This window comes from Delphinus delphis, chromosome 2, assembly GCF_949987515.2.
Source record: "Delphinus delphis chromosome 2, mDelDel1.2, whole genome shotgun sequence".
NCBI classification, from domain to species: domain Eukaryota; kingdom Metazoa; phylum Chordata; class Mammalia; order Artiodactyla; family Delphinidae; genus Delphinus; species Delphinus delphis.
Window position 1 is genome coordinate 143547415 of NC_082684.1, and position 13505 is coordinate 143560919.

The 13505-nt window shown below is 37.7% G+C and overlaps 1 protein-coding gene across 2 annotated transcripts in view; it reads right to left on the reverse strand.

The window, feature by feature from the left end:
- Positions 1–10435, reverse strand: part of RNF111 (ring finger protein 111) — an 81162-nt gene extending 70727 nt beyond the window's left edge. The window contains exons 1-2 of one of the 2 annotated variants that reach the window (XM_060005881.2): positions 10012–10435; positions 9045–9091 (exon numbers count right to left, since the gene is read on the reverse strand). In XM_060005881.2, the coding sequence (XP_059861864.1) occupies positions 9045–9091; positions 10012–10020 (56 nt within the window). In that variant the 5' untranslated portion in view covers positions 10021–10435. The remainder of the gene's footprint in view (positions 1–9044; positions 9092–10011) is intronic. The other variant, XM_060005882.2, reaches the window with a different exon arrangement.
- Between the last annotated feature and the right edge of the window lie 3070 nt (positions 10436–13505).

A 13505-nucleotide genomic window follows, 5' to 3' on the forward strand; every position in this document is an offset into this window, starting at 1 on the left:
AGTCGAGGTATTAGAACTGCTACCCAGAACTGCCATCTATGAGGAAAAATATTCACTCACACTGGAATAAAATGGATAAATGCAAGTATAGGAAGAAGGTTTCAGAAAAGATCTATTCAGTTCTAGCAGGATAATTACAAGTCAGGTTATCCAAACTTTTTCTATCCCAAGCATCTGAAATCAGATCAGGATCTGGAAACAACACCCAGGTAACAGAAATGAATTTTACAGTAGTTTATTAACATTTTAGAAGATACAATATCACTGATAATACATTAGCTACCATTTATTTATGTATTGTGGTCATTCAATAAATATTTATTGAGAGCCCATTACAAGCTGGGCACCATTCTAGATACTGGGATCAGCAGTGAACAGAACGCAGAAAGTCTCTCATGGAAACTGCATGCAAATGAGGACAAACAAGACACGAGTAGACAAACAATCAAGATAATTTTAGAAATATGTGCTCTTAAGGAAATAAAACAAATGGTAAAGGTTAACCATCAACAGTCTCTTCGCTAAGAAACTAAAGACACGAATCATGAGAAGGAACCAGCCACCAATCAACCAAGCCACGCAGTTCTGGAAGAACACCATTCCTAGCAGGCGGAAACAGTAAGGAAAGACCATGTAGCAGGAACAGGCCTAACACGTACAAAGAACAGAAAGAAGGGGAGTGGGAAGAAAAGGAGATGGCATACAATAAGCATTTTTTTGTTTTTGTTTTGTTTTGTTTTGTTTGCGGTACGCGGGCCTCTCACTGTTGTGGCGTCTCCCGTTGCGGAGCACAGGCTCCGGACGCGCAAGCTCAGCGGCCATGGTTCACGGGCCCAGCCGCTCCGCGGCATGTGGGATCTTCCCGGACCGGGGCACGAACCCGTGTCCCCTGCATCGGCAGGCGGACTCTCAACCACTGCGCCACCAGGGAAGCCCAACATTTTTTAAAAACTATGTGCACGGGCACACACACACACACACACAGAGGAACTAACAGCAAGTACAAAACAGCAACAAAATCCAATCATCTGACTTCACAAACAATTCCAAAAAGAGAACAGAGGAAAAAATGACTAAGTAGTTATCAAAGCTACAAAGAACATTTCGTAAAAATGAAGGACATAAACCCTTTCTACCTTTGTCCTAAGACACCACCATTTTCTCCTCCACTCCACTCCAGCCGCAACAGCTTCTTGGCTGATTCCTCTGCCGGCCAAGCATACTATTGCTATTTAATCTGCTCGGAATGCTTGTCCCCAGGATATCCATAAGGCTCTCCTACCTGCTTCATTTGGGTCTGTGCTTAAATCTTTCCTTATCCTTGAGACCATCCCTGACCACCTTATACTTAAAAAGCTAACCCTACCCCCATCTTCTTTTCCCAGCCCAGTTATTTCCATAATCACCATCTGTAAAATTTACTTGTTTTCCCACTAAGGCCAAGACTTGATTTTCATCACTACTGTGTTGAACACATAGTTGGCATTCAGTAAATATATGCTGAATTGTTATTTAAAATATGCAACATACGAGACCATGGAGTTAAAGAAACCCAGAGACCTTTATCAATTAATTGACTGTGAATCGGTATAAAGAATAACAAAGCCTCTCTTAAAACATTTATATTCTTACAGTAAAAGGTTAAACTGATATTTATATAATAAAAGAGTAAATATGAAGTATGTTTTTGAAAAACAAAACAAAATAAAATAATCTAAAATTGTGATACAACTATATTGGGAGAAACGGTAAAGAGAGAAGTGTGAACTCCTTTTCCATAAGCAGTCAAAAAGTAATGCTTAAAACTGCTTAACCCTCTGGATTAACCAGCTGTAGCATCAGTTTTTAAACTTTTTGACTTGTGAACCCCTTTTCACTCTTAAAAAATAATTGAGGAACTCAAAGGGCTTTTATTATGTGGGTTGTATGTACTGGTAATAATATTATAGAGGAAAGCTGGTAAATGCTTTAAAATTTTTTATTTAAAATCAGCAAAGGTAAATCCACTCCATGCTAATAAGTAACATTTATGAATGTATTTTTTCCAAAAAAATTAGTAAGAGTGGCACTGCTGTACATTTTTGCAAATTTCTTTAATAGAGAAACCCGATTTCTTATATTTGCTCCTGTAGTCAATCTAAAATGAAAATCCAGCTTCACACCAATATGTGGTTGATAAAAGAAGGAATATTTTTAATAACCTTTTCAGATAAGTGTGGATATTATTCTTCTTTGATATTAAGCCAAAACTTAACAAGCGTAATTCTGTAAAGGTTAGTTGCAAGGTGGACTCTGAAACCATATCAATGAAACTTTCCAGACCATTTCATTTAAAATCTATTGATCAAAAAAAAAAAATCTATTGATCTATCTTGCACTTAAGTAGGCCCTTATACCCACAGCATGATTCTGTTAATATCATGCATTGATCTTTTGAAAAAAGTTGGTCCACCGAGTTATGCACATCTTCCAAACAATGACACATTTCATTATAACACAGCAAATTAAAAAAAAAATCACATTTGTTAATATCACCAACAATTTCATCAGCAAGGTCCTGAGATGTTGCCAAGATCACAGTGGCAGATATGTTTTCCAAAATTCTAATTTCTGCTTGAAAGCCTTAATTTTATCCTGGCAATAAATTCTGTTGGTTGTTTTCCCTGAAGTGACAGGCTCACTTCATTTATTTTTGAGAAAATATGTACAAATACCCAAGTTTAAATAACTACAGTTTGTCATTCTTTCAAGTAAAAATAGTGTTCCATGAAAAAAGCAACTAGTTTGCTAGTTGGGCTCGCAACTCAATCACACAAATATTTTTCTTCAAGACAAGCATCATACTTCGGTATGCAGCAGAAGTGTCGTATAACATTCTTTTCATTTTGTCACATGAAATATTAAAAAAACATGTACTCAAGGATCAAGATTAATAAAATTAACAAGCTTTACTGCTTCATGGAGGATATTCTTAAATGAAACCAGGTTTTTTTCCCCAACCATTAATGTACAGTGATGAAGAATATGACTATTAGTACAATTTTTGCCACTGTCTTGATATGCACTGCAGGGCCAGTAGTTTTACCCACCACTGTGTTTGCACCATCAGTGCAAATGTCAACATAGTTAAGTAACAAAGAAGAAGTTAGTATTATTATGAAATAGTTTCAAACCAACAGATAACTTGAAACATTTGAAGACCCCCCTCAAGACTCCACAGACCACAGAGAACCACTGCTCTGGAGATACATATAAACTAAGAAGAGGGAATATGTCTCCGGGGAAAAGAACTGGGTGGTGGGAAGACAGGGATGGCAAGAAGACTTATCTTTCCCTGTATGCCCTTTGTACCCTGTGAATTTAGTATCCTTTGTATTGATATGTATTTTATCTTAAAAATTAAATAATTATTTAAAAAACAAAAAATGTAAACTGACATCTAAAGTGGCTAAGTAGATATATAAGCATATTATTTAGAAATATGAAGGTAAATACCAAAAGAAAAAAAAATTTTAAGAGCTGAAAGTGTTCCCACTTAGGAAGTGGAACTAGGAGATTAGGAGGGGTTGCAGAGGGGACTGCTGTTTTTTTCACTATAAGCCATTTGGAACTAATTTTTAAACCATGTACAGACGTTAATTGGTTCAAAAATAAAAATCATTCAAAATACTGCCAGGAAAAATACTTAAAAGTTAAGTTTAAAAGACAAATAAAGCAAATACCGATGCAAAGGTGAGACAATGGCTGTGAAACATACCAAGATGTAACAGTAACTGCCTGGAATAATGTGCCTTTGAGTTCCCACTCTTATATGAAATATCATTCTATATTACAATAAAAACATTTTCATTTAAAAAGCTAGTTAAAAAGCAACAATTTCCTCAAACCAAAATGTCTGATGACTCAGTTAAAAACAGTTAAGTAGGGACTTCCCTGGTGGCGCACTGGTTAAGAATCGCCTGCCAATGCAGGGGACACAGGTTTGAGCCCTGGTCCAGGAGGACTTACTTGCGGAGCAACTAAGCCCGTGCGCCACAACTACTGAGCCTGTGCTCTAGAGCCCACAAGCCACAACTACTGAGCCTGCACTCTAGAGCCTGCAAGCCACAACTACGGAGCCCAAGTGCCACAAGTACTGAAGCCCGCGCACCTAGAGCCTGTGCGCCTGGAGCCCGTGCTCTAAAACAAAGAGAAGCCACCGCAGAGAGAAACCCGTGCACCGCAACGAACAGTAGCCCCCCGTTCGCCGCAACTAGAGAAAGCCCGCGGGCAACAATGAAGACCCAATGCAGCCAAAAATAAAAAAAAAATATAAAAAAAACAACAGTTAAGTATATAAAACTTAAGTCATTTTTTAACAGTTAAGTGGTTAAACCCTTCCCACACACATATACATACACAGACACACACACAAGGTAACATAAAATAAAATAACCCTTTTTCTTCTTCTATTTCATTTGATCACGATTAAGATCAAATTAGAACTTATGTATTTGAAAAAGAAAAGAATAAAATAATTGCTTTACGGTAAATATAATTGCTAAATCTTATGTAATTACTTCATAAACAAAATCTTCAGAGAAATACAAACCCATTATCAAAGTCTAATTTAAATTTAGTTTCTCAAAAGATGTCCTGATCCAGAAAAGAAGAGATTATTTCTATATATAAATAGATAACTCAAAAGCAAATTGGATTCCCCACTGTAAGGACCCAGGGCTCCTTGGAGAATGGCTGATTCCAGGACTGAGATGTGCAAAAAGAGAGGAAATACTCCAAAAAAATTATGAGAGTATGTCAAAAAGACACAGAATCCAGGGTAGAAAGGCTCCCACTGGACAAACCTGGGACAATCTGAGCATCAAAATAAATAAAGGCAATAATGGAGTATAACCCATTGAGTAAGACAGGAAGTACATAAGTCCATATTGATAACAGATAGATAAAAGGATGCTTCTGCCCTAAAACAGAACGCCTATTGACATAAAGAAACGGAGTCAGAAAATAACCATTTTGCAACCATCAATATAAACATCAGCACAGGCAAGAATCATCAATGGATGTTAAATCCAGGAGGGAAATTTGATGAAAATACAGATCTGATTAGAAGCAGGATATATGCTCTATCTCAAAGTTATCCCCACAGACTGCTTATTAGGTGAGAGGGGAAAAATAATTATACGTTCCTGTGAAGAAACCAGACAACACCGTGACCAGGTAACTAAAAATTAACATCACCAATGAGGGGCAGACCGATAACAGGTACTTCAATATCATACCCTGAGAAAGATACAAAATCCCCCGCTGGGGATGCATAACCTGAATCTAATTACGAGGAAACATCAGACAAATCCAAATTGAGAATACTCTATGAAATATATAGCCTGTATTCTTCAAAAATGTCAATACAATGAAAGAGAAAGGCTAAGATACTGTTCCAGATGAAAGGAGACTGAAGAGATATGACAACTAAATGCAATTTGCAATCCTGGCCTGGATCCTATGGGGAAAATGCTACAAAGGAACAAATGCTATTACTGGGACAAACTGACAAACCTGGAATAGGGGCTATAGATTAGATAGATTAGATAATATAGTATTATCAATGTTAGATTTCCTGAATCTGGTAACTGTACTGTGATAATGCAAAAGAATACAATACACAGTGAATATTTAGAGACTTGGGCATAATACATTCAATTTACTTTGAAGTGACTCAGAAGAGAGCATTAAAGCAAATACAACAAAATTTTAAAAACTGGCAAATCTGACTAGAGGATATTGAAGAGTTCTCAGTACCATTTTTTAAACTTTAGGTTTGAAATTATTTCAAAATAAAAAATTTAAATAAAGGCAAACTGGGATGTCAAAAGGTGGTAAAGTAAAAAGGTGATTTATTCCGATGCCCTATAGAACATATGAATAAGGGAAATGAATACAACAGTGACTCAGACTGGCACACAGCTGCATACAGAACTTCCTAAACTCTCAATTCTCTAGAAAAAGAAAAAAACAATTTTTCTTTGGCCACACCATGCAGCATGCAGGATCTCAGGTCCCCAACCAGGGATTGAACCTGTGCCCCCTGCATTGGGAGCACAGAGTCTTAACCACTGGACCGCCAGGGATGTCCCAAGAAAAATATTTGTTTAGTAACCACATAAACACTAAGATGCTGATCCTGTGTACCCTCAGGAAAACACAGAAATCTATGATTTCATGTTAACACAGTCCACACTGAGGGTCTCTCTCTTCATCCAGCAAACCATAAGCTCCTGATAGGCAGGCCTTAAGGTCCTGCTCTTTGTTTTAACTCAAGCACTGACACAGTGCCTGAAATACAGTACTCATATTTGTTGACTAAATGATGAATGTTTAGAAAGAGGAACAAAAGTCTACATTTTATCAAAACTGGGAGGAAGAGAAAAAAAAGGAGAAGACATCTAAATAGGGTATAAATTATTTTAAATGCACTTTAAAGTAAGAACATTTTCAAACCTCACAAAAGGAGAACAATATTATTACTACACATATACCTATCACTCCAACACAACAATTATCAGGATTATTCCACACTTGCTTCATCTAACTCATCTCTCCCATCCTTTCTTTGCTCGGAAGTATTTTTAAACGAATACCAAACAAATTTCTCTTCCTCATTCTTCAGTCTCCATCTCTAAAAATGGGCATTTTCTTACATAAACATAATGCCATTAGCATCCCTCACAAAACTAACAATAATTCCTTGAAATCATCTAATACCTATCCACATTCAAATTTCCTCCAAAGTGCTTCAAAAATTACTTTCTACAGTTGGTTTGAGTCAGGATTTAAACAATGTCAACACATTACATTTGGTTACTACACATAAATATTTTTAACCTTCCTTTTACAATTGTCTATCAGTAATTATGAAAAACACTAACAGACAAACCAAACAATTAATTCACAATTGTAGATTCTCCAGAATCAAACCCAATCTAATGTATTTACCGTTTGCTTTGTCTGCAGCACTCTTCCTCCAGATTGCCACTATGGCTGACTCTTTTTAATCACTGATCGCAAATCAAGTATTACCTCTAAAAAGAGGCCCTTTCTAACCTCTCAATGCACAGTAGAGCCCCACTTTCATTCATTCTCCATTACATGCCCCTATTTTCTTCATGGCACTTACCACTACATAAAGCTATTCTGTTTATTGTTTCCCCTAATAAAGTATCCACTGCATGAAGGCACAGTGCCTTCTTCACTGAAGGCCAAGAATAATGCCAAGAACATGAGACAATCAATAAATACTTGCAGAATGATTAAATAGTAATGCAGTACCTCTATCTAAAATGTAAGCTCAGTTTAGTATTTGTTTTTAAACATTTGTAGCTCACTCACTGCTCACGCCATGGTAATAAACTGAGTACCTGCAGAAACTTGGGCCAGCTGTTACCAAAACACTATGGGATGCAGCAAAGAAAGAACAGAGATGTAAGGCATTCAAATGCATTTCTGGAAATTCACTCAACAATGATTATGGGTTTCTGAAAGCAAATTACCCAGGATGATTTAAAGAGCATTACCAGGAGTAAAAGTTTCATTTTTTAGTATCATATGAGAGCTAATCATGAGTAATATGTACAATGGGACAGAAGCATTATCTAGAACAACAAACATGGCTCAATCATTTGTTGTTTCTTTTTTTCCCCCTGTCTCTAATATATACATACCATGAAGGAATTAATACTCTCAGTATAGCATTTCTTTCTGGGGACTGGATCATGATGAATACGATTAATACCAAAAACACCTAACTAAAAATGCAAACCATTAAAATTGGGACCTAGAGAAAACTAGAGTTACCTATCCCACACTTCTCATTTAACAGTTGAGAGAGATCTGAAGCCCCGGATGGATAATCATCCACAAAGTCACAGATCTAATGAATAGCAAGCAAAGCTAGATTTAAAATCCAGATCTCCTGTCTCTAGCCCTACACTCTTTATGTATAATAATGTCACCCATAGAATGTTAATGTCAAGTTATAACATACTTTACCATCATTTTTAGTACTGTCACTTTTTTTTTTTCCTATTGAAATCCTAGCCACCAGGGGAAATGTCAAAACAAGGGCACATATAATTACGCTCTAAGTAAAGCATGTTACAGAAACCCCTCTTTGACAAAATAATACAAGAAGCATCTAAAAAATTTAATTGGTTTGATTCAATGAGGTTTTTATTCCACATTTTAAATTTTAAAGTGAAAATAACTATTTAGGAGTATCTGCTGACTATTCCTTTGCTTTAGATGAGTAAATTGCTGATCTCTTATCTTAAAGATCAGTATAGCTATTTTTCAATTATCTGTAGAAATAGAGTACTGAAGTGAAATTTGTCACGGTATAACCTCCACTGCAATGCATTTTTCACCAAAATGAAATTATTTTTACTATATCTTTTGTCAAAAACCAACTCTAGTGAAAGAATTAATATGCAAGTGACCAAGAGACACCAAACAAAAGGGAAAAAGTGACAGAAGGATCCATACACACAAGATACAGCTTCCCTGATGTACAAGGAGAAACTCTAATCTTCCTAGTTTCCCTACAATATTGTTCAGACCAATTCATAAATACCCTCACCAGTTCTTAGAATACTCCTCTGAATTGTAGAGGCAAACAAATGCACAGGAGAGAGATGTCATTTGTCCAAGGTTAAATGACAAGAAATGGACAAAAGTAAAATAATTCAAGGCTTAAAAAAAAAACAATTTAAGATTCTTTTCAGAGTGAAAGGGTTTCTTTCTCACCCTACTTGTTTTGTCTCACAAACACGACCAAACACTACTGTTTTGTATGAAAAAATAACCTGGTTCACATTGACATGAAAATTTTTACTAAAAAACATATAGTAATGAAATATCAAAATGTAGATTTTTCACCCTAATAAAACCAAGTAAAACCAGTATTATAAAACTTCTATGTAATACCTTAATCACATACTAACATTTGAAAGCAATGACACAAAAAACAAAAATGGGAAAGGAAATGGAACCTTAGCTTATCTTTTCCCCAGTCTGTTCTTTTTGGTTGAAGAGGTCCCTAAAACAAGAAAATTAAACATAAAACACCAAATGAAATAAAGTTTGGATTAAGTCAGGTTCAAAAAGCTTTATGAACTATAAAATGAAGTCTATGTCAGCTGGCATTTTACCACCCCAGCGAGTTCTAAATTCATACTGCACATAAACCAAGAAACAGGAAAGCATGCAATACAATGGAATCACCCCACACTACAAACATGAACAAATTAAATGGATACCCTATACTTCCTGGCATTTTTTAAACGTTAAAACTTAGACGTGCGTTAAGAACTTATCTGTAAAGATCTACTATAACCTATGTAAGAACTATGGTGACAGACAAACCTCTATTTCTGCAGCATAGAACAAATATTTCCAACTACAACATTGTTACTGACTCTGATAAATTCTCTAAAAACAGTAACAAAAATATCAAGCTTCTTTTTTAATGACCAACCAGCCAACTCTATACAAAAATCTGACGGGTCTGTATCTCAGCTGTTCTGCGGTCTACGTTTCCTTGATCACAGAAGAAGGCAACTCCCTAACCGTCAGGGCTGACTTAGCGCCCTCCAACACCCCGGGTGCGGGTTACCTTCATCACTCCATTGTCAAATCGCACTCCCACGCCTCAGTCCTCAGCCCCCATCCTAAGACTCTAGAGAGAGTCGAAAAAGGGAAAGAAATCCCTTCACCCACAGCCCCTTACTGAGGGGGGTGGGTGTGTCTGTAGACAAATGCTTTGCTCAAACACAATTAAATCTTCTGCGGAGACCCAGACCCTAAGTCACTACGCAGCCAGCAATAACCGGCCGGTCGCCGACCCCAGCCTTCCGCGGCCGCAGCCCTTCCTCTTTCTCCCCTCCAGCCCGGCCCCTCCCCCGTTGCGCGCACGCGCGGCCTCCAATCGATCCCCTCCCCCCCCCCCGCCCTCCTCACCTTAATCATTAGCAACCCTCTTCCCAGGCTCCGGGAATCACTGGCCCAGGAAGGAAGACAGGAGATGTAAGGGGGGAAGAGGATGCGTCGAGAGTCAGTGATCCGCGCCTCGGATGTTGGCCTAATAGGCCCCTACAGTCAAGAGCAGCGTCTGTCACCGCCACCAAAACTGTACGAGCGGCAGCGCCTGGATCGGCCCAGCTGACCCGGCTTGGGTTCAGAATGCCTAATTTGGTCCCACGGGAACTCCTTTCCCGAAGCTGCGAGCGTTTCTATGCTGCGCAGACCGATCACCTCGCCACCGTCGCCGCCACTGCCGCTGCTCTCCGGCCGCCGCCGCCTAACCAATCCCTCCTCTACCGAGCGAGCACGACACTGGGGCCTTTACGACAGTTCGCAAAGTGAGAGCGCAGTAGCCTTCTCGCCTCCATTAACATCTGTTTGTTTCTGCGCTTGCTCAGATTCTCGTTTCTCACCGTGCCGCCCCCTGTTCCCCGAACCTTCCCCTTCGAACTCGCTTGATCAGTCTGTTGGAGAAACCGAACGACGTCATAAAGCTCTTTATTTTACTTTCCTTGGTGAAATGCGGTCAGTATTTAAACAAAATGCTGAGTACGTCTTGGCTGATTTTTTTCATAACTAAAAGTTACAACTAACCACAGAATTATTGACAGTACTTAAGGTAACAGACAAAAACATCGTGGTTTAGTGTCTTTCGCAGCAAACGATACTGAAATCATACTTGCCAATGACATGGAGATCATGGTACCTCGCCGTTAAGGTGAATTTGCTTCCGAAATCAGATCAAAAGTGGTGATAGGTATCCTGGGAACTAACTGTACAATCACATACGCCTTCTTACTTATTTTATAAAACTCAGTAGATAACAAATGCTTCATTACGTGCATTAGGAGGATATAGGGGAAAAGGATGTAGGCTTTGGAATCAGTCAAACTTCCTTTCAAATCTCAGTGATGCCAGACTTAGAGAATGAATTTATGGTTAAGCGGGGGTGGGGGGGTGGGAGTGGGGAATAGACTGGGAGTTTGGGATTGACATGTACACACTGCTATGTGTAAAATAGATAACCAACAAAGACCTACTGTATAGCACAGGGAACTTTGCTCAATATTCTGTAATCTAAATGGGAAAAGAATTTGAAAAAGAATTCTAAAAATTAAAAAAAAAATCCCAGTGATGCCAATTAACAGCTAGGTGTCTAATTGATTAGACCTTTGTAAATCTGTTTCCAGAAAGGAAGGATAGGAGAGAAGGAGGAAGGGAGAGAGAGAGGGAGAAAAGAAAAGAAAGAAAATATCAATTATACCTCAATTTAAAAAAATAAAATAAAAGCATATTTAAAAATAAAATAAAAGCATATTTAAAAAACTAAAATAAAAGCATATTTAAAAATAAAAAGCATTTTAGTTAAAATGAAAGCATATTTAAAACCTCAGTTTCCTCCTCTATAAACTGAGGTAACATCATTTCTCTCAAAGGGTTCTTGTGAAATTAAGACAGTTCACATAACGCTTCAAGCATTACTTACCAATTAAGTGTTCAATAAACATTAATTCCCTCCCTTTGTCATCAGCTTGTCTTTCTCAATACCCTTTCCTTTGTTCGTTCATGTTCTCCATATTGTTCAGTGAAGAAAATATTTTAAAATGATAATGATAATAAACAAGAAAGGGTAGCAGATTGTGTGGGGAGACCAGAAGAGCACTGGACTAGGATTTTTCCTCAATCCTCCTATTTTCTCACCTAAATAAAAAATTCTTCCTCAACTATCTTATCTACTGCCATGGTTTTAACTGTTATCAACTTATGACTTCATAAAGCCATGTATTTCCAGACCGAACCATTTCTCTAAGGCTCTTGACCTATGCTCTTCAAAAAGGTAGACACTAGCCACATGTAGCTGTTGAGCACTTGAAATGTGGCTAGTACAAACTGAGAAGTGCTGTGAAATCTATACATCCAATTTCAAAGATACAACACAAAAAATTATTAAAATCTCAATAACTTTTAATATTGATTACATGTTGAAATAATAATTTGGCTATATTGGGTTGAATCGATGGTTCTCAAACAGGGGTGATTTGGTACCGTCTCCTCCCCCCGAGACATTTAACAATATCTGGAGACATTTTTGGTTGTCACAACTTGTGTGAGGAGGGAGCTATTGGCAACTACTAACAAGAGGCCAGGGATGCTCTAAACATCCTACAATTCACAGGATAGCCCTACACAACAAAGAATTCTCTGGCACAAAATGTTAATAGTGCAGTCAACAAATCCAAGGTTAAGTAAAATATACTATTAAAATTAAATTAACCTATTTCTTTTACTTTTTAAAATATGGCTACCAGAAAATTTTAAATTACATTTGCAACTCACATTATACTTCTGTTGGACAGCATTGACTGGGATCTAGACACATATGGCTGTTTACTGTATATGTCATTTCCACTTTAATGTGGCACAGGCATTTCTAACATATCGTGTCCAAAATAAATAAATGAATGTACATATACGGTGTTTAAACCCCATCCATCTCAGTCTTCCCTGTCTCAATCAATAGGACCAAGTTATCTAACTAGGAACATAATGGTCATCTGTGATAACTCTTCCTCACACCCTACCTCTAATTAGTCAATAAGTCCTTCCAATTCTGCCAGTGAAATATCTCATATATTGAAAATCGACCCATTCCTCTCTGTACTCTGCACCAGTCCAGGTCTTTAGTATATTTAGAACTATTCATTTATCAAGTACTTACTATGTGCTAGACATTGTGCTGCACATTGTGAGTACTAGGTACATAACCACTGCTTTACTTGAAATATTTTACAAGACCCAGAAAGCAAACCCACAATTTACACTGTAATGTGGAAAGTAAAGGACGATACACTCATGTTCTGAGAACACGAAGATGAAACACTGTAGTCAAACCAAGAGAAGATGAATCACTGTAGTCAAACATTAAACCAAAATTTAATGTTTAAATTTTGCAACATGAATGAAGACAGTTAAATAAAGCAAATAGAGAGGGCATTGCAGGCAGAAAGATCAGCACATGCTAAGCTACAGAATCCTCTAGTTGAAACAGCATGAAACAAATTCTTTACTAGGATTGACTGAATGTGTCATGCAAGGAAACTATCAAAAGATGAGGGAAGAGCTTCCCTGGTGGCGCAGTGGTTGAGAGTCTGCCTGCTGATGCAGGGGACACGGGTTCGTGCCCCGGTCCGGAAAGATCCCACATGCCACGGAGCGGCTGGGCCCGTGAGCCATGGCCGCTGAGCCTGCGCAAGGATGAGGGAAGCAAAGTAGATAGAAATATATTAAGTAAGGTTTTTGCTAGGATAAGGAATTTGAACTATTTTATATTTAAAACTATGAGAAGCTATTAAAGGAAATCAATCAGAGGAATAAAAATCAGATTTGACTGTTAGAGACACCATTATATAAGCAGAGTAGAGGATAGATTG